General features: G+C 40.0%; 1 protein-coding gene across 2 annotated transcripts in view; it reads left to right on the forward strand.

Annotated features, from left to right (window-relative positions):
* Positions 1 to 18,186, forward strand: part of PIP5K1B (phosphatidylinositol-4-phosphate 5-kinase type 1 beta) — a 346,195-nt gene that overhangs the window by 171,103 nt on the left and 156,906 nt on the right. For both annotated transcript variants that reach the window (XM_027549417.1, XM_027549419.1), the window contains exon 4: positions 5,583 to 5,713. In XM_027549417.1, the coding sequence (XP_027405218.1) occupies positions 5,583 to 5,713 (131 nt within the window). The remainder of the gene's footprint in view (positions 1 to 5,582; positions 5,714 to 18,186) is intronic.

Below are 18,186 nucleotides of genomic sequence, written 5' to 3' on the forward strand. Positions count from 1 at the left end.
AACAGTATTCTTCACAGAGCTAGAACAAATAATTTCACAATTTGTATGGAAATACAAAAAACCTCGAATAGCCAAAGCGATCTTGAGAAAGAAAAATGGAACTGGAGGAATCAACCTACCTGACTTCAGGCTCTACTACAAAGCCACAGTTATCAAGACAGTATGGTACTGGCACAAAGACAGAAATATAGATCAATGGAACAAAATAGAAAGCCCAGAGATAAATCCACGCACATATGGACAGCTTATCTTTGACAAAGGAGGCAAGAATATACAGTGGATTAAAGACAATCTCTTTAACAAGTGGTGCTGGGAAATCTGGTCAACCACTTGTAAAAGAATGAAACTAGAACACTTTCTAACACCATATACAAAAATAAACTCAAAATGGATTAAAGATCTCAACGTAAGACCAGAAACTATAAAACTCCTAGAGGAGAACATAGGCAAAACACTCTCTGACATACATCACAGCAGGATCCTCTATGACCCACCTCCCAGAAAATTGGAAATAAAAGCAAAAATAAACAAATGGGACCTAATTAAACTTAAAAGCTTCTGCACATCAAAGGAAACTATTAGCAAGGTGAAAAGACAGCCTTCAGAATGGGAGAAAATAATAGCAAATGAAGCAACCGACAAACAACTAATCTCAAAAATATACAAGCAACTCCTACAGCTCAACTCCAGAAAAATAAATGACCCAAATCAAAAAATGGGCCAAAGATCTAAATAGACATTTCTCCAAAGAAGACATACAGATGGCTAACAAACACATGAAAAGATGCTCAACATCACTCATTATCAGAGAAATGCAAATCAAAACCACTATGAGGTACCATTTCACGCCAGTCAGAATGGCTGCGATCCAAAAGTCTACAAATAATAAATGCTGGAGAGGGTGTGGAGAAAAGGGAACCCTCTTACACTGTTGGTGGGAATGCAAACTAGTACAGCCACTATGGAGAACAGTGTGGAGATTCCTTAAAAAACTGGAAATAGAACTGCCTTATGATCCAGCAATCCCACTGCTTGGCATACACACTGAGGAAACCAGAAGGGAAAGAGACACGTGTACCCCAATGTTCATCGCAGCACTGTTTATAATAGCCAGGACATGGAAACAACCTAGATGTCCATCAGCAGATGAATGGATAAGAAAGCTGTGGTACATATACACAATGGAGTATTACTCAGCCATTAAAAAGAATACATTTGAATCAGTTCTAATGAGGTGGATGAAACTGGAGCCTATTATACAGAGTGAAGTAAGCCAGAAGGAAAAACATAAATACAGTATACTAACGCATATATATGGAATTTAGAAAGATGGTAATGATAACCCTGTATACGAGACAGCAAAAGAGACACTGATGTATAGAACAGTCTTATGGACTCTGTGGGAGAGGGAGAGGGTGGGAAGATTTGGGAGAATGGCATTGAAACATGTGAAATGTCATGTATGAAACGAGATGCCAGTCCAGGTTCAGTGCACGATGCTGGATGCTTGGGGCTGGTGCGCTGGGACGGCCCAGGGGGATGGTATGGGGAGGGGGGAGGGAGGAGGGTTCAGGATGGGGAGCACGTGTATACCTGAAATTTTTTTAATTAAAAAAAAAATAAATAAATATAAAAAAAAATAAATTAAAAAAAAAAAGAAAAAAAAATACAAAAAAAATTAAAATAAATAAATTTAAATTTAAAAAAGATAATAATAGTACCTACCTCACAGGGTTATTGTGAGGATAGAAGAGTTAATATAACCAAAAGCACTTAGAATAGTGATTGCCTCATAGAGTGTTTTCAGTAAACACTCTTTAAGTATATGCCATAATTATGATTGATTGTGATTATTATTGCTGTTATCCATATGTCAAGTCCCAGGCACAAATAGTTGATAAAAAACATTGACTTTTATTAAGACTTCTCTTATTTCTGTCTTCAGAGCACTTGAATTTTAAGGAGCATGAAAAGAAAGTAATAGTATTGTTATAAGTCTGGTTTTTTTATTTAAACAGATGTCAGTGAGCTCCTTTCCAAAATCTTATTCCTTCAGGAACTCAAAATTCAATCTTATACCATAGGAGAAAAAAGTTTCTTGATGCTCCTTAGAGCAAGAGCAAATTTTTGAGCCTCACTGCAGACTTTCCGAGTCAGAAATTCTGGAGATGCAATCCATAAGTCACTTTGGTTCTTGTTTTTCAGTGCTTGCTGACATTTTTTTTTAAGATTTGAGCAGTTTTAGGTTAACAAAAAACTTGAGAGGAAGATACAGAAATTTCCCATCACCCCCTGTACCCACACACGCACAGCCTGCCCATTGTCAACATCCCCCACCAGAGTGGTTCACTGTTACAACTGATGAACCTACATGGACACATCATAATCACCCAAGTCCACAGTTTATATTCTGGCTCACTTTTGATGGAGTACATTTTATGGGTTTAGACAAATTCATAATTATGTGTATCTATCATAAAAGTGGACTTCCCAGGTGGCTCAGTGGTAAAGAACCCGCCTGACAATGCAGGAGACTCAAGGGATGTGGGTTCGACAAGAGCTCTTCCTGGGTCAGGAAGAGCCCCTGGAGAAGGAAGTGGCAACCCACTCCAGTATTCTTGCCTGGAAAAGCCCATGGACAGAGAAGCCTGGTGGGCTATAGTCCATGGAGTCACAAAGAAACACGAAGGAGCGTGCATGACACACCATCATAAAGGAATTGTGCAGAGTGCTTTCCCTGCCCCGAAAATCCTCTGTGCTCTACTTCCCCTCCACAACCCCCAGGCAAGCACTGATCTTCTTACCGTCTCCATAGTTGTGCTTTTGGTCCATTTTAACAAATGACCCAGTGATTCTCAGACTTTCTAACATTTGCAAATACCAGATATAGACTGCTGCAACTTTGACCACCTTCTGTTACTGGGGGTGGGATAAGACTGCTGCTGCTAAGTCGCTTCAGTCGTGTCTGACTCTGTGTGACCCCATAGACGGCAGCCCACCAGGCTCCCCTGTCCCTGGGATTCTCCAGGCAAGAATACTGGAGTGGGTTGCCATTTCCTTCTCCAGTGCATGAAAGTGAAAAGTGAAAGTGAAGATGCTCAGTCGTGTCTGACTCTTAGCGACCCCATGGACCGCAGCCTACCAGGCTCCTCCGTTCATGGGATTGTCCAGGCAAGAGTACTGGAGTGGGGTGCCATTGCTTTCTCTGGGATAAGACTGACGGGTGGTTAACAAGGAATTGGGCATTCCATGTTTCACATGTGTTCCAGTCCAAGAAGCACACTAAATGACTGAATTAAGCAGAAATACAGGTTATTTCTGGAAGCAGAGTCAGGGGTGTGGTAAAGGGAAGGAAAAACAGTTTGAGAGTGTGTGCTTCTGTTGATAGACCTGGAATAGAAAGTTTCAGACTGTACGTGTCTTCTGGAAATGCTGATGTCACGTCCTGTGCCATATTGCCCTGTGTGATGGATAGGAGAAGAGAAACCTTCTGAATTTTTATGTGAGGTTAAAATGAGAAAAATTCATTTCAGCCTTCAGAAGTCAGAGCTATCAGTACAAAAGGTCACTGATGCCAACTGGTGGCATTGCTGAGCTCGCAGTGGGAAGATTAAAATAGCAGCTTTTTGTTTTTGAAGCACTAGTTGCACTATTTGGGCTTGACTCTCAGTCTTTTGCCATCTTGCTGCTCTGGGATCGTAAGTAAAAAGGCATACGTAAAGAAGAAAAGCTCCAGGATGTTCTCTTAACTGCACGGAAGGGGATAGATATTATAGTTGTCCTCACACTAAGGCTGGTATAATATTTGCAGTGAAATAAGCAGTGCGATTGAACGATGACTCCATGGGATAGTGAGGGTTACTGATTGTATAGTGGAAGTGACTGAGCCGTGTGAATGACCGTGACCATTTCAGGCCCAGTCAGCAAATATTTCCTGGGGACCCAGCCCTGCGCAAGATGTGGTTTGCTTGGGATTCACCCTTCAGTGACAGGATTATAGAGCCTAGGGAGAGGGACACCAGGCTTAGAGGTGGGGGGTTGGTTGTAAGATAATGGTTTGGTGCCACGTGTACTGTGTTTGTGATGATAAAACAGTGTGCAAGTAGGTTCTGAGAGTCATATGCATGGAGCCAGTATTTGAAACCATTAGGAATGAATGGATGATCGTCTGCATAACTAAGGAAATTTGAGAATCAAGGATCCAACTTTTAGGGACACAGCAATTATAGCAAACAAAATATGAGAATTTAGTGAAGAAATGAGAGACCATCAGAAAAGGTAGACATGGACACAGGACTGTGTTCTATCATAGAAATCAAGAGGATACATTTTTCAAGAAGAGAAATTTTTTTGATGTTAAAAGCATGAAGAAATTTTTTTTAAAAAAGCAGCATCTGGGAAGATAGAGATGGGTCTTGGACTTGCAAAGTGAAAATGTTAACTCAAAAAGAATATTTTATATTAAGCAGGTGATCTTTATTACATTCATTTTAAGGCATGGTTTCTCAGCCTCAGCACTAATATTTGGGGCTTGATAATTTGTTGTTATGAGAAGCTGTCCTGTGCGTTGTGGGATGCTGTAACAGCATTCCTGACCTCTACCCACTAGATGCCAGTAGCTCTACCGCCACTGGTTATGACAACTAAAAAATGTCTCCAGTGTCAAATGCCCCTGGCTGAGAACCAGTGATTTAAGTATTTATTTAGTTCCTATTGTCTGAGTGATAATTGCTCTGTTGTGTCGGACTCTATGCAACCAATAGACTGTAACCTGCCAGGCTCTTCTGTCCCAGTGTGTACTATATTAAACATTGCAAGGCATAAAAAAAAAAAAAATGCCACACTTGCATCATTAAGAAGAATGTATTCTGATTTTCCTAAATTAAGTTATTCTATTTTTCCTATTATGTTGGTTAAAACTGTTTATATATACATTCACACATGTGCACACACACAAATATATATGTCATTCCTCTAAGTTAACATTGTCAGTTTAACTGTGTAATAATATTAGAAGAGCAGTAAATTTGAAATATTGAGGTTCCAAAACTCTGTGTTTTATTATAGATCAGTGAAGGAAATTTTGATTATGGACCCTTGCCAAGACTAGTAAGCAATTTTTTAATTAAATTTTATATATTCCAAAGGCTGAAATTATTTTTTACTCTCTCATTTCTTATGAAGCCAAAATACTCTTCCTGATCCATAGGTATGTTACAGAACTTCTGACTTTTTAAAAATGTGACTGTGCCAATTATCCTTTGGTAGAAATTACAATGCTATATGTTGAAAGTTTCTCAGTTCTTAATAAAAGAAAGATGGAAATTTTGGATGGTAATTGACCTTGGGAACATTTACAGGAAAGATAACCACCAAAATCATTTCATGGAAGGAAGGGTCCTTGATGTTTGGAAAGGATTCTCCATCAAAAGAAGCATCCTGTCATCTTTCTAAACCGAGCTTCCTTGTTGCTTAGAAACAAGAGAAGAAATCTAACCTCACTCTCCTGTTTTTGCTACTTGTGACATTGAACAAGGTCCCGACTACCGAGGCTAACGCTGAAATCCTTGTTTTCCCTGCAGACTGCATCATCTGCCATCAAAGGTGCTATTCAGCTGGGAATAGGATACACAGTGGGTAATCTCACCTCCAAGCCAGACCGAGATGTTCTCATGCAAGATTTTTATGTGGTGGAAAGTGTATTCCTGCCCAGGTAAGAACATTGTTTATTGTGATATTTCCATGCTAAGGAACCTTTCCTGTGACATCCCCATATTGAAGACTTTTCTACTGGTGCAAGACTTTTCTACCAATGCACGTGTACATTACGTACTGGTGTTCATGTTGGACCTTTGGTGTGCCCAAAAGCAATCCAATTATTACTTTCGGTTGCATTAAATGGCTTGCATATTTTTTAACATAGCCTGCATTTTTATAGCAGATGGTAGATAGAGTTCATCCTGTGGGTCAGCTGTAATTAATTAGTTGTAATAATGCCTGAAAGACCGTATGGAGAAAGACTTTGAAATTCAGTGGGAAAGGACTAGAGTAATCACAGAGTGATGTCTGCATAGGTTTAGAAAAAGAGGGCACTTGAGACGCAGCAGATGGTGCCAAGTTTTTGCTGTAGCCCTAATTTAAGAAATGAGTTGGGGAACCCGTAATTGGTTCTGCTATCTGAATATCCTCATGTGTTTCCTCTTTTAACTCTCCTCCGGAAAACTTAAGGGAATTCCCCTATTTTGACAGCATATTTGAAAAGACACCCAAGTTACCCATACATGTCACCTCTAACTTTATCATATGCATGCTAATGTGCCAAGTCACTTCAGTCATGTCTGATTCTTTGTGACTTTATGGACTGTAGCCCACCAGGCTCCTCTGTGCATAGGATTTCCCAGGCAAGAATACTGTAGTAGGTTGCTATGTTGCTATCTTCCCAACCCTGGGATCAAACTCACATCTCTTAGTGTCTCCTGTATTGGCAGTTGAGTTGTTTTTTTTTTTTTTTAACCACTAGTGCCACCTAGGAAGCCCCATACTGGGGGGGATAAATCAAATAAATCTGAGATGGATGATAGTGATGGTTACACAACAGTGTTAATGGACATAATGCCACATAAGTATATGTTTAAAAATGGGTAAGATGGCAAATTTATATTATGCATGCTATACCAAAATAAAACAAATAATTTAAAAGTCTAATGCTCAGTTAATATAAGAAGAGAAGTACTCACTATTAAATTGGAAATGTCACTACCACTGACAGGACTTTTCAAAGAAAGAAAATAGATACTCAACTTAGGGGTTTGGAAGCAATTATATTGTCTTTGTGGCTACAAGGATTGACTTGTCATTTATTTTAAAGTAAATATTTCTTTCTAAAATAAGCCAATTTTATTATCAATTATTGCTAGGCTTGAGTGAGAATGGTTGGGTAACACTTTTCCTCTCCATGTTTTCATTGTCTTTAAAAATCTTCAGGGAAATGGTTCTTAAATTTATTTCTTTGTCCAGGCATCAACTTCCTAGAAATAAAACCTTTGGATGAGTGTGTCCATGTAGTCACAACAGAGCACATAAATAAAAGAAAGTCAGCTAGAAACCCACACAGCCTCATTCTTTTAAAATTTATCATCTCAGCATTGTTTTTTAAATTGGAGTGTAATTGCTTTACCAATGTTTTGTTACTTTCTACTGTACAGTAAAGTATATCAGCTATCTATATACATACTTCCCCTCCCTCGCATCCTCCGCCACCCATCTAGGTCATCACCGAGCACTGAGCTGAGCTTCCTGTGCTCTGCAGTGGGTTCCCGCTAGCTAGCTGTTTCACACATGGTGGTGTATACACGTCAATCCCGGTTTCCCAGTTTGTGCCCCACTTCTCTTCTCCCCGTGTCCACATGTCCATTCTCTGCATCTCTATTCTTGCCCTGCAGATAGGTTCATCTGTGCCTTATTTTGCTTTAAATCCCTTAGCTGAAGAACAAAATTGGTCTATGAAAGATTAGAAGTTTGCCTTTCTCTGTTTCCCTTGCAGTTATGAGAACTAGTTTTCATGCAGAATATGGACAACCCCAAGACCTAAGATATAATCCTGTCTGTTCATGACACTGTTATTCTCTCTGTAGCTGGAAATTGTCCTTTGTGTTTGTTTTTTAACAGTCTATCATTCAAAAATGTATGTATTAGTCAGGAGGTCATGAGTTTATCTTAATCTTTTGGTATGTTCTGTTAGGCTCAAATTCTATGAAATGTGTTTACAGAATATTCTAATTCTCATGGTCTTCTAGGGCCTCTTCTCAAAACTTTCAACCTTATTTTTTTTTGTTTTTGAGGCCTTTTGTGGAAGGATGGCTGGCAGTGAGTTAGGGTACTAGAGCAGTTACAGCAAAGATGGGTGTACAAAGAGCAGGGTGTTCCATCCTGGCTGATCTCTTCTACTCATGCTGTCCAGTCAACAGAGCCAACCGTTGCTGGGCACCAGGAGCAAGCATATGGTCCTCAGGCCTGCAGCATCAGCATCATCTAGCACTTTTTAGACACGCAGGTTCTTGGGCTCCCCCTTCCCAGATCAACAAAATTAGAAACTCTGGGGCTAGGACCCAGGAATCTGTTTAACAATTGCTCCAGGTGATTCTAAGCACATAAAAGTTTGAGAATCACTGAGCTGGCACTTTGCTTCCCATTTTAGAGTAATAGTTGCTGTAATAGATAACAGATTTTGTTCTTAAAGCACATAAAACCCCCAATATTTTTAAATTAATATCTTAAATATAAAAATTATATTTAACAACTGAATTATGCATGACACTGTATGAGATACTATACAAAAAGGAGTGCATAAATAAGGTCTTCATAGACACTTTTAGGGGCTTCCCTGGTGGCTCAGACTGTCAAGAATCTGCCTGCAATGTGGACAATCCAGGTTTGATTCCTGAGTCAGGAAGATCTCCTGGAGAAGGAAATGGCTACCCACTCCAGTAGTCTTGCCTGGAGAATTCCATGGACAGAGGCTACAGTCCATGGGGTCGCAAAGAGTCAGATACAGCTGAGCAACTAACACTGTTTTCAGGCCCTTCTGAGAGTTTTGATTCCTTTTGTTGATGGACAGTTTATCATAAGCACACTGCATTTTTATTATTAAGACAAAATGAGATTTTTTTCTTCAGGAATAGGGAACCAAAGTTGTATCTACCTGGATTTTGCATCTTTAACCTTAACTCTGTATTCCAAGAAAGCAGCAGCAGCCACTGAATGACACGCATGTCCCTGGGGAAGGGAGCACCCAGCTGGCTGATCCTATTGAGAAGAGTCCACTGTCACATTCAAATATATCATTCAGAGTTTGTATAGCTTTTAAATGTCAATGTGACATGAAACATTTGATTCAGACTAAAATTTAAGCGAATACTGTATTGCTTGTTTAAAGAACACACAGTATAAGGAACTCTATTCAGTTTTCTGTGGTGAACTAAATGGGACAGAAATCCAAAAGAGAAGGATTATATATATATATATATGTAATTCACTTTATTCTACAGCCAACACTGACACATCAGTGTAAAGCAACTACTGTCGTTCAGTCAGTCAGTCAGTATGTCCGACTCTTTACAACCCCATGGATTGCACAATGCCAGGCTTCCCTGTCCTTCAGCATCTCCCGGAGCTTGCTTAAACTCATGTCCATTGAGTCAGTGATGCCATCCAACTATCTCGTTCTCTGTCGTCCCCTTCTCCTCGTGCCTCCAATCTTTCCCATCATCAGGGTCTTTTCCAGTGAGTCGGCTCTTCACATCAGGTGGCCTAAATATTGGAGCTTCAGCTTCAGCATCAGTCCCTCCAATGAATATTCAGGATTCATTTCCTTTAGTATTGCCTGATTTAATCTCCTTGCAGTCCATGAGACTCTCAAGAGTCTTCTCCAACACCACAATTCAAAAGCATCAATTCTTCGGCACTCAGTCTTCTTTATGGTCCAACTTGCACATTGACTATATGGACCTTTGTCAGCCAAGTAACATCTCTGCTTTTTAATATTCTGCCTAGGTTTGTCATAGCTTTTCTTCCAAGGAGCAAGCGTCTTTTAACTTCATGGCTGCAGTCACCATCTGCAGTGATTTTGGAGCCCAAGAAAATAAAGTCTCTCACTGTTTCCATTGTTTCCCCATCTGTTTGCCATGAAGTGATGGGACTGGATGCCATGATCTTTATTTGTTGAACATTGAGTATTAAGCCAGCTTTTTCACTCTGCCATTTCACCTTCATCAAGGGGCTCTTTAGGTTCTGTTCGGTTTCTGTCATAAGGGTGGTGTCATCTGTGTATCTGAGGTTATTGATATTTCTCCCACCAATCTTGATTCCTACTTGTGCTTCATCCAGCCTGGCATTTCATATGATGTACTCTGCATATAAGTTAAATAAACAGGGTGACAATATACAGCCTTGATGTACTCCTTTCCCAATTTTGAACCAGTCCATTGTTCCAGGTCTGGTTCTAACTGTTGCTTCTTGAGCTGCATGCAGGCTTCTCAGGAGGCAGGCAAGGTGGTCTGGTATTCCCATCTCTTTAAGAATTTTCCACAGTTTGTTGTGATCCACACAGTCAAAGCCTTTAGCATAGTCAGAAGTAGATGTTTTTTCTGGAGCAACTATATTCCAATAATAATTGGAAAGATTATTACTCCAATAATAATAATTTAAAAAGAACATATATGCTCCAGATGCATTTACATGAAAACAAGAAACTCACATGGGGTCTTGCCTCAGTTTCCTCATCTGGGCTAAGTTTCTTCTTTGGTTTAGCCAAGGGATTGGTCCCAGTATTTCTCAACAAATGTGCTTTTGACTTTTTTTGGATGAGCTAATTCTTTGTGCAAGACTGAACATTTGTCATCCCCAGGCCATGCCAGTAATATCTCATTATTATAGCGATCAAAACCCTTCCCACAAAGTGATGGATAAATTCAGTTTCTTGATTCTGGTGGTGGTTTCATAGGTATACACATATGTGAGAATTGACAAACTGTACATTTTATTGTATGTCAGTTACAACTCAGTAAAGGGGCCAAATAATGCTCCCTCCCTCCCTGCTTATATTTCTCTACTTGCCTAGGGTGAGAGGCCCTTGTTGCAAGCAGTTGAAACATTCTGAAGTCTCTGGTGGCTCTAAAGTCCAATGCATTTATCTGGGTCATAGAACTAATTGCTTAAGGTGCCTTGAGATGTTTTAATTTACTACTGCTCTGAGACTGCAGAATCTGTTTCCCTTAGCAACGAAGTGCACTGTGTTATTTTTTCTTTCTTTATTTTAAAGTGGCTTGAAGTTATTTTTAGATATTATGTATTTGCACCACAGATTATTTCATTTTGTAGATGGAAAAGAGCTCTAGACCTGTTTAAGATTTTAAGGATGATACAAAATTCTTTTTAACTGTCTGTTTCCATTATCTTCCAAAATCACAAAATAGATGAGTAAGAGAACCATGACCATATCTTAATCTTTTGACCCCAAATTCTGTACCACCCAGAACTCAAGGTTGTAGATTTTTCATGTGTAAATGGGATTAGGAAGATAGAGAATGTTTGATCATGTTTCTGCCATGTAAACATGAACCAGAGGCGGCAACAGGAGGCAAAGTTTAAGTACCAACTATGAACTAAGCATAGTCTTATTAATAATATTTGTATGTTCTACAATATTATTGTTATTACTTTTCATCTTTACCATTAAGAAAAATCTAATTTATATATGAAGTAACTAAGGCCCTGAGGTATTAGGTGTCTTAACCCAAAGTGATAAACCAGTAAATGGAAAAGCCAGGATTTGAACTCAGCAGTGGCTGGGTCCACAGTTTTGTTTCTCCCTATACTATGGTGATGAAACACAGGAACGGTATTTCTTTTTGAATTAAAAAAAGAACAAAACTTCTAGAATTATGAAACTAAATCTACCTATCTGGCCCCTTGACAGCCAGCTTGAATCCATCCCTCTGTTCCTCTGTAGGAGATACCATCGCCTTCTCTGGGATGGAAAATATGGATTGAAAGCTGGCAATAAATATATCTTTCCATATTCAAGAATAATTATCTAATCAAAGAATTTGTTAAAAAAAAAAAGAAAGAAAAAGAAATCACCTGTATTTTCATCTACTCACTGGAATTTAGCTTGATGTGAAGATCATTGCAGACTGCCCTTAGGTTTGATGGATTTTCTTCTTGGGGATTTATTTGAATCACCAGGTGAAGTGAAAGTCACTCAGTCATGTCCGACTCTTTGTGACTCTGTGGACTGTACTTCCCAGGCCAGAATACTGGAGTGGGTAGCCTTTCCCTTATCCAGGGGATCTTCCCAACACAGGGATTGAATCCAGGTCTCCCACATTGCAGGCAGATTCTTTACCAGCTGAGCTACCAGGGAAGCCCAAGAGTACTGGAGTGGGTAGCCTATCCCTTCTCCAGAGGATCTTCCTGACCCAGGAATCGAACTGGGGTCTCCTGCATTGCAGGCAGATTCTTTACCAACTGAGCTATGATATTATTCTCAATGACAAGCAAACATATATGTCAAAGATGCATATAAGCATTGCCAAATATCAGTGCTACATTTAGGGTTTTGACAGACTAGTCAACCACCTGCATTTCAAGTTTCACTGACATAAACTCATCCAGGAATCCATTTGTACCATGGGTCAGCACACTACAGCTCATGAGAAAAAGCCGGCCCCATGCTTTTTTTTTTTTTTTAATAAAGTTTAATTGTAGCAGCCACATCTGTTCACTTACATATTGTTTAGGGTTCCTTTTCCACTACAACAGTAGAGTTGAGTAGTTGTAACAAAGACTCTACAAAGTTTGCTAATCCTTGATCTATACCTGTTTTTTTTCCATACAAGGTTTTATATAGATGTGGATAGAACAGAAAGCTACCAGAATATTCTTCTCAGGATTAAATGAGAGGTGTGACTGTTGCTGGTAAAGCCAATAATACAAGGTCCCTTCAAGTCAAAGCGTTTCAAATATTTGCTCAGTATTTATGTAGCGGGGATAGATAATGTATAGGGGAAAGATAATTTCCTATCAATAAGGATTATATACCTCTTCCTTTAATTCAAAAGTGAAAAATTTGTTGCATGCACTGAATATTACATAACATTTTCACTTATTTGAAATTGTCTTGTAAACATAATTTTTCAGTGTGCTAATAACTACTTTAGAAGTTTAGCATTTAGGTGATGAACGACGATATCACACATTCCCAGTAAATGACACCCTGGAATATGTTCTTTAGTTTTGGAATTTAAGCTGTCTTCAGCTACTCACTTTTAAAGACTGGCTGTTAGCTTGTTCGCCTCAAAAGATGGTGCAACCTTGTGTTCCAGAAGGCAGCTCAGGGGTACCCATCACAGATGTGTTCAGCAGAAGGAGGCTGGCACCTGCAGGGAGTGTGTCTTTTGTTTCATTATGTTGGTTTTGTTTTTCCTCCAGGAGAATGGAAAGACACTGCCACTGTCTGATTTGGCAAGAGAGAGAACCAATTTCTATTACCTAGGTTAAATGGTTGTATGTTAAAACTAAGCAGTCTCCACCTTGCCCGAGTGGGCAGAGGCAGTTAGTAATGCCTGACGCTGCTTCTGCATGCCCTGCCATACACAGGTTCACTCTGAAGACTGGTGCCACCGCTCGTTTGTTCCTGGACTGTGGTGTCACTGGTCCAATTGTATTACACTTAAGTTTTCTTTGTCTCAGTATCACCATCTGTATATTAGGACAACGTCACTTATCCTGCCTCATGGGAGGTGGGATGGTTAAGTTGATGCGTCAACTTGACTGGCTAAGAGATGCCCACATAGCTGAGAAGACGTTTTTTCTGGGTGTGTCTGTGAGGATATTTCTAGAAGAAATTAGCATTTGAATCAGTAGACTGAGTAAATAAAGATCACCTCACAGTTTGGGTGGGCATCACCCTGAATAGAACAAAAAGGTGGCGAAAGGGCTGATTCACTCCCTACTTGAGATGGGACATCTCCTGCTGATGCTGAAAGCTCAGCTTCTCGGTACACTGGTGGTGAATCAAAACTTGGAGACGAGTTTTGGATGAAGTAGAGAAGGATAGCTTTATTGCTTTGCCAGGCAAAGGGGGACACAGTGGGCTAATGCCCTCAAACCATGTGTCCCCACTTGGGGAGGATAGGGAGAAGTTTTATAGTAGTTGTTCAAAGAGGGTGAGATCAGTCCATGGACATTCTTCTAACAGGTTGGTGGGGAAGTAAGTGGGAGTCTGCCTTCAGGTCTAACTGGTCTGGGGTCTTCATGCTTGTGGTCAGCATACCACCATTCATCATTAACTCCTTCCACCTGGAGGGGCCTTCAGTACCTGCAGATTAGCTCGAAGATATTTTTGTGTGTATCCACTGATGGGAAAACAGGCCCTTGCTCCAAGGCTGCTCTTGACTGTTTCTCCCTGGCCTCACATCCTCTCCATTCCTTAGTTAAATACTTGAATCTGCCCATTGGAACTCAGGGAAGATCAGGGAGACTGAATGAAGGCTGTTTCCTATAATCAAAGAAATGGAGGATACAGAAAGGGCTTGTATCCAGGAGCCCCACAGGCCCTAGACATTATCACTGCCCTGGGACATCAGTGTTCCTGATTCTTGGGCCTTCAGACTGAGACTGGAACTTATACCATTGGCTTCCCTGACTCTCAGACCTTTGGTTTTGGTTTGGAATTACACTACCAGCTTTCTTGGGCCCCCAGCTTGCATATGGCAGATCGTTGGATTTCTCAGCCTCCATAACCGCATGAGCCAATTCCTTATAATAAATCTGTCACCTAGGAGTTGCTGACCCACTCGTTTTGCCAGGAGGCCACTAACAGTTTGAAATCAAGGAAGCTCACCATATATAAAATGTTGCCTCTAAAACATCAAAGCTCTGGGCCTCAGCTCCAAAACTGAGCCTCTTAAGAGTCCTGGAGATACTAAATCAATTTCACCCCATTGCTGAGCATCAGATCTCTCCACTCAGTGCCACTGAAAATAGCGCTTGGTTATCAGGCTCTGAAACCACACATGCAAAGCAGGGTGTTCACGATACGTACAAATGAGAACCCCTAAATGGCTAATCAAATTCAGCCCACCTGATCCTGCAGCATTATTAGGGATGGGGAGCATGGGGATGGGGAGATAATTGGGGTATTTGGGGAGGTTGTACCCTGAAACCTTTAACAGGATCCTAAAAAGGAAGACTAACCGAGGAAGATCAAGTTGAAATTAAGGCCAACCTAATTGCTGCTGACTGTTCCACTGCCTTGGTGTAGATCTAATCTCCTCCTCTTGTTTGTTCCTGACTAATTTAGGTCATTACTTTCCCTCCCTAGGCTCTGACTTCCTTATCTGCTAAATGGGAAATTCCAGATGCTAGCTACTGCTTCCTCAAGCTTCAGCATTGTAACCCCAAACATTTACTGCCATTGAGAAATAACATACGTTTGGACTGAGGACAAGCATTAACTTTAAATTAATTTCAGTTAAATTGAAAATTGAACCCACCTCCAAAGAGTAAATATCAAAATCCCAAAGCTGATCCATAATAAACTCTAACTGCTTCTTGATGAAATAAGGGAGAAAAGAACAAGATAAAGTACTATTTTTTATTTGAAGTTTCTTCCTCCTTTGGGGAGGTTAACAAACCCTTTCTTTAGTAACTTGGTAAAGTAGAACTGTGTGTTGGCTTACTTATTTAGGTTCTTACTTGGCAAAATAAAATTGGAGATCCTACGTGGGCCTCAAGATTTTTTAAAGATTTTTTCTTAATATATATTAATTTTATTGAAATATAGTTGACTTACAATGTTTCAGGTGCACAGCAAGATGATTCAGTTATACATATACACATATATTATTTTTGAAATTATTTTCCATTATAGGTCATGATAAATATTGACTGTAGTTCCCTGTGCTATACAGTAAACCTTTGTTGCATGTTTCATATCTGTTTTTTAAAATTAGAAACTAACATTCTGTTCATACTAAATCAGACAACTAAAAATGTATGACATTTCGGCCTCCAGATTTTTATTGTTGAAATTTTACCAGCTCACGGGATCCAAACATCTCGAATCACTGCTGAAAACATCGTAGCTGAAATTTCCAAAGCCTCAATTTTATGCTAAGACAGGAAACTGGGGTCTTTTTTAAACGGGTTGAAGAGACCTAAGTCTTAAATTGTGAAGAAGTCTTCTCTTCGGCAGACTTCAGTTTTGCTGAATCTAGATGCCTGACTGCTCCTGATGGCTGCCACCAGGCTCAGGGCTGGAAAGCCCTCAGGGGTCTTTGGTGGCGCTTTCCCACTGGCCAGTGGATAAATGCTGATTGAGTTGTGTCTGCTGCCTTGGCTCAGCATTTCCTGCATGTGCAGAGGAGCCTCTGTGCTGGACACCAGTGGACCAGCACCCACACTGGTACCCCGTAGGTACCCTGTAGGTCCCCCGTAGGTCTGCTGGCTGATCCTTGCTGCACCTGCTGTGTGGTGTTGCTCTTGTGCCCTGTACCTCCTGACAACCTCCAGCTGGGGCCAACAGTCCAGTAATTTGCATTTCTTTCAGTAGAGCTTCATTCATATCAGGTTGCTATTTGTTATTCACTGGAGCAGCTTACTAAGCAGAAGGGTTACTGAACCTTTCTGCTGTGTGGTACCCAGTGTGCAGAGCTTTGTTTTGGGCTTATGGCTTTTACCCCCAACTTAAAAAAAAAATTTAATGTTGTAAATGGTAATACATAGGAGGGTTAATCCTCATGATGCTTTTAAAAGAAATACTGTACATAGTGTCCCTTTCATTCCTGTCCTTTTGTACCCAGTGTCTAGCTCTAGCTCTACTGACCCCTGTTACTAGGGATCTGTACATCCTTCAAGGGTTTTTTTTTATGCAGATACATGCCAAAGATATATTTTTTTGTTTTTGTATACAAGTGTTGGCATGCCATACACAGTATTTTGCATCAACCTTCTTTCACTTAATGTGTCTCACATCTCACCATGTCAGTGTGTTTTGGTCTCTAAGTCAATGTCCAACTCTTTGTGACCTCATGGACTGCAGCATGCCAGGCTCCCCTGTCCTTCACTCTCAGAATTTGCTCAAATTCCTGTCCATTGAGTCTGTAATGCTATCTTACCATCTCATCCTCTGTTCCCTCCTTCTCCTCCTGTCCTCAATCTTTCGCAGCATCAGGGTCTTTTCCAATGAATCTACTCTTCACATCAGATGGCCACAGTACTGGAGCTTCAGCTTCGGCATCAGTCCTTCCAATGACTATTCAGGGTTGCTTGAGTGTAGGATTGACTGATTTGATCTCCTTGCTGTCCGAGGGACTCTCAAGAGTTTTCTCCAACACCACAGTTTGAAAGCATCGATTCTTTGGTGCTCAGCCACCTTTATGGTCCAACTGTCACATCCATACATGGCTATTGGAAAAACCACAGCCTTGACTTTATGGACCTTTGTCCACAAAGTGACTTCTATGCTTTTTAATTAAGCTATCTAGGTTTGTCACAGCTTTCCTTTCAAGGAGCAAGTGTCTTTTAATTTCATGGCTGCAGTCACTGTCTGCAGTGATTTTGGAGCCCAGGAAAATAAAATCTGTCACTGCTTCCATTTTTTCCCCATCTATTTGCCATGAAGTGATGGAACCAGATGCCATGATCTTAGTTTTTTGAATGTTGAGTTTTAAGCCAGGTTTTTAACTCTCCTCTTTCACCCTCATCAAGAGGCTCTTTAGTTCCTCTTCACTTTCTGCCATTAGAGTGGTATTATCTGCATAACTGAGGTTACATAAGCTTCTTCATTCTTTTGTAATAATTGCATAATATTCCAGTGTGTGACTGAACTTTAATTGACTTCCCTTCTGAGAGACATCTAAGTTGCTTCTAATCCTTCATCCTTATAAACAGTGCCATAATGAATAACCAGATACACATATGTCATTTTATACAAACACTAGTTTAGCATATAGTAATGCATTTGCTAAATCAAGAGTTATATATACATTTGTAATTTTGACAGTTGTAAAAAATGTCCTCCAAATAAAAAGTATCAATTTACTTTCCCACTAGTAGTGTCTCAGGGTGCTAGTCTCCCTTGAGCTATGGCAAAGTTTTAAATTTTTACTCATCTAAGGGAGAAAATGATCTCTTGGTGACGGTTAATTTGCATTTATTCTATGACAAATGAGGTTGAACATCTTTTCATATATTTAGGTCATTTGTACTTCCATTTCTGTGAACTGCCCGATTATACCTTTGGCTATTTTTAAAAAATATTAATATATAACTTTTTGGTCTTTTCTTTGCTGTATCTTAGAGCTCTTTATATTGGAACGTTAGCTTTTTGTGAAATGAGTTGCACACGTTGGGATGGCCAAAAAGTTTGTTTGCGTTTTTCAGCCCAATGCTACAGAAAAACCCGAGTGAACTTTTTAGCCAACCCAGTATTTTCTCATTTTGTCACTTTCTTTTTCCTGCTTTAAAAAAAAAAAAAAACACACATTTAGCCACCTTATTCTTCATGTGACGTGTTCAACCCTGGGTTATCTTTTGTTTCCATGCAACCTCAATCATCCAAACTCACTGAGGGCTCCACATGTGCCGGGGCATGGCCTTTCTCTCACATTTTCACCCACTCTG

The sequence above is a fragment of the Bos indicus x Bos taurus genome, chromosome 8 (genome assembly GCF_003369695.1).
Source record: "Bos indicus x Bos taurus breed Angus x Brahman F1 hybrid chromosome 8, Bos_hybrid_MaternalHap_v2.0, whole genome shotgun sequence".
NCBI classification, from domain to species: domain Eukaryota; kingdom Metazoa; phylum Chordata; class Mammalia; order Artiodactyla; family Bovidae; genus Bos; species Bos indicus x Bos taurus.